This window comes from Etheostoma spectabile, chromosome 6, assembly GCF_008692095.1.
Source record: "Etheostoma spectabile isolate EspeVRDwgs_2016 chromosome 6, UIUC_Espe_1.0, whole genome shotgun sequence".
Taxonomy (NCBI): domain Eukaryota; kingdom Metazoa; phylum Chordata; class Actinopteri; order Perciformes; family Percidae; genus Etheostoma; species Etheostoma spectabile.
This window is the reverse complement of record NC_045738.1, coordinates 23,691,337-23,693,104: the sequence shown is the minus strand read 5'-3', so window position 1 is coordinate 23,693,104 and position 1,768 is coordinate 23,691,337. Positions and strand designations below refer to the sequence as shown.

Here is a 1,768-nt window from a genome sequence, read left to right as displayed (position 1 = left end):
CCCCCCAACCTAGTGGATCAAACAAAGGACATCATTTGTAGGCCAAGTCTTTTTCTGAGCGCCTCTCTTCTCGGCTCTGCATACCAATCCAATACAGCCCAAGGAGAAAAAGCCCCGCCGTAGGTACGTGTGTGTGTGTGTGTGTGTGTGTGTGTGTGTGTGTCTGGGCCGGGGGTTGGAAGGTCTGTTTGCCTCTCCGCCAAGCATCGATTTATCCTTTCTCCAATTTATTTCTCCTCCTTGCCTCCACGACCCATTCCGATCTGCCTCTAGGGGAGGAAGTCGGGGTAAAGACGTTGTCGGCCCTCGTCGTTGCCTCCTAAGACCGGCTCAAAAGTCATCTACAGGCCCGGGGGCCGTGTCCCCCCTGCAAGGACATGTCAGGCAGCAACATGCACACAAACAGAGCTACCTGTTGTGTCCAGCGGGACACTTTTGTCAGAGCTGTAATTGGCCTCATAATGCAGTGTAAAGGACACAGATAGAAGGCTTGTGAGAGGATGCATTATCAGTCTGAAAGGAAATTATATTTGTTTACGTTCAGACACTGTGCTCACAGGTGATTCAGTAGACCACAAAATGTCCTCTAATTTCAACGGGGAGTTATACCCTGCTCGCTACTGCAGTAACAACAGTTGGTGAAGCCAGAACGATATTTGATTGTTCCTCATAATCAGGCCTAGACTCAGTGCACGAGCAGATATGATCAGAATAACAATATCTCAAGTCCCCCATTCAGCTGTCTCTGTCTGTTTGATTCTGACATCTTCAGATGTTATTACTCAGACTGAAGAATCTGTATCCTAAAGACACGGCGGTGACGACAGCGTAGAACAGAAAGGCTGCATTTGCACAAAAATCCCACCGTCGTACCTCTACACACACACACACACACACACATGGCAGAGATCTGCGAGCCATTCTTCAGTGTCACAGTGAGCGACGCCTGGCACATCCTTACACCTGAAGTTGATCAATGCAGATATACCCAGGGGGAAATTGAAATCCATAGGAAATTAGGCGGCACCAGTGATTTATTGGAACAGTAAATCACACTGTGTGATATGTGTGAAACGTGTGTTCCTGCTCTGTGTACAGTACTGTACCTTGTGTCTGGCTGGAACAGTGATATCAGCAGCCTGCACCTTCCTGTCTCTCTCCATTTGGTAGACCCATTGAATCAGGTCCAGAGGTTGGTAACGGTCCCTGTGGTACTCCCCTCTGTGAGGGACGGGGTGACGCGAGCCCATGGACACAATGCTCTGCAGGGGTCCCTCTGAAGCAAAATTACAAGAAGAAAGAAAGCATTGAACTACTGTTAAAGCACTGTTTGCCTCAATAGCTACGTTTCCATCCAAATGTCAAGTCAATTTTGCATAAATGTTTGAAATATTGCCAAATTCATTTACTAAGCTGGTGTAATAAATCATTTCAAACAAAAGAACAGACACAAGTCTTTCAGGGTCCCTTTTCTTGATGTAAAATTCTCGAATTTGTTGGCAGTTTTACACTATTTATGATCAGAAGAAGCTGTTCAATGCCTATACATTCAATGATTTAGCCTCTATATCGTAGATTTTTTAAAATTGCCTGGTGGACGCATATTTTTTTGCAGTTTAATGTCACTGATATTCTCACTGTCAACTCTAAAGCTGTATCAGAGCTGTATAGTTATAGTAAGAAAGTCTTATGACTGAATACTTTGCTAATGCAAACCACATATCTGCTACTAGCAGCTCAGTTTGTAGAGAGTTACCAACCAGAGGGT

General features: G+C 45.2%; 1 protein-coding gene across 4 annotated transcripts in view; it reads right to left on the bottom strand.

Moving 5' to 3' along the window:
* The window catches only part of LOC116690692 (furin-like protease kpc-1), a 298,529-nt gene that overhangs the window by 10,073 nt on the left and 286,688 nt on the right, over window positions 1–1,768 (bottom strand). For all 4 annotated transcript variants that reach the window (XM_032517860.1, XM_032517859.1, XM_032517857.1 and 1 more), the window contains exon 18: window positions 1,107–1,276. In XM_032517860.1, coding sequence (XP_032373751.1) covers window positions 1,107–1,276 — 170 coding nt within the window. The remainder of the gene's footprint in view (window positions 1–1,106; window positions 1,277–1,768) is intronic.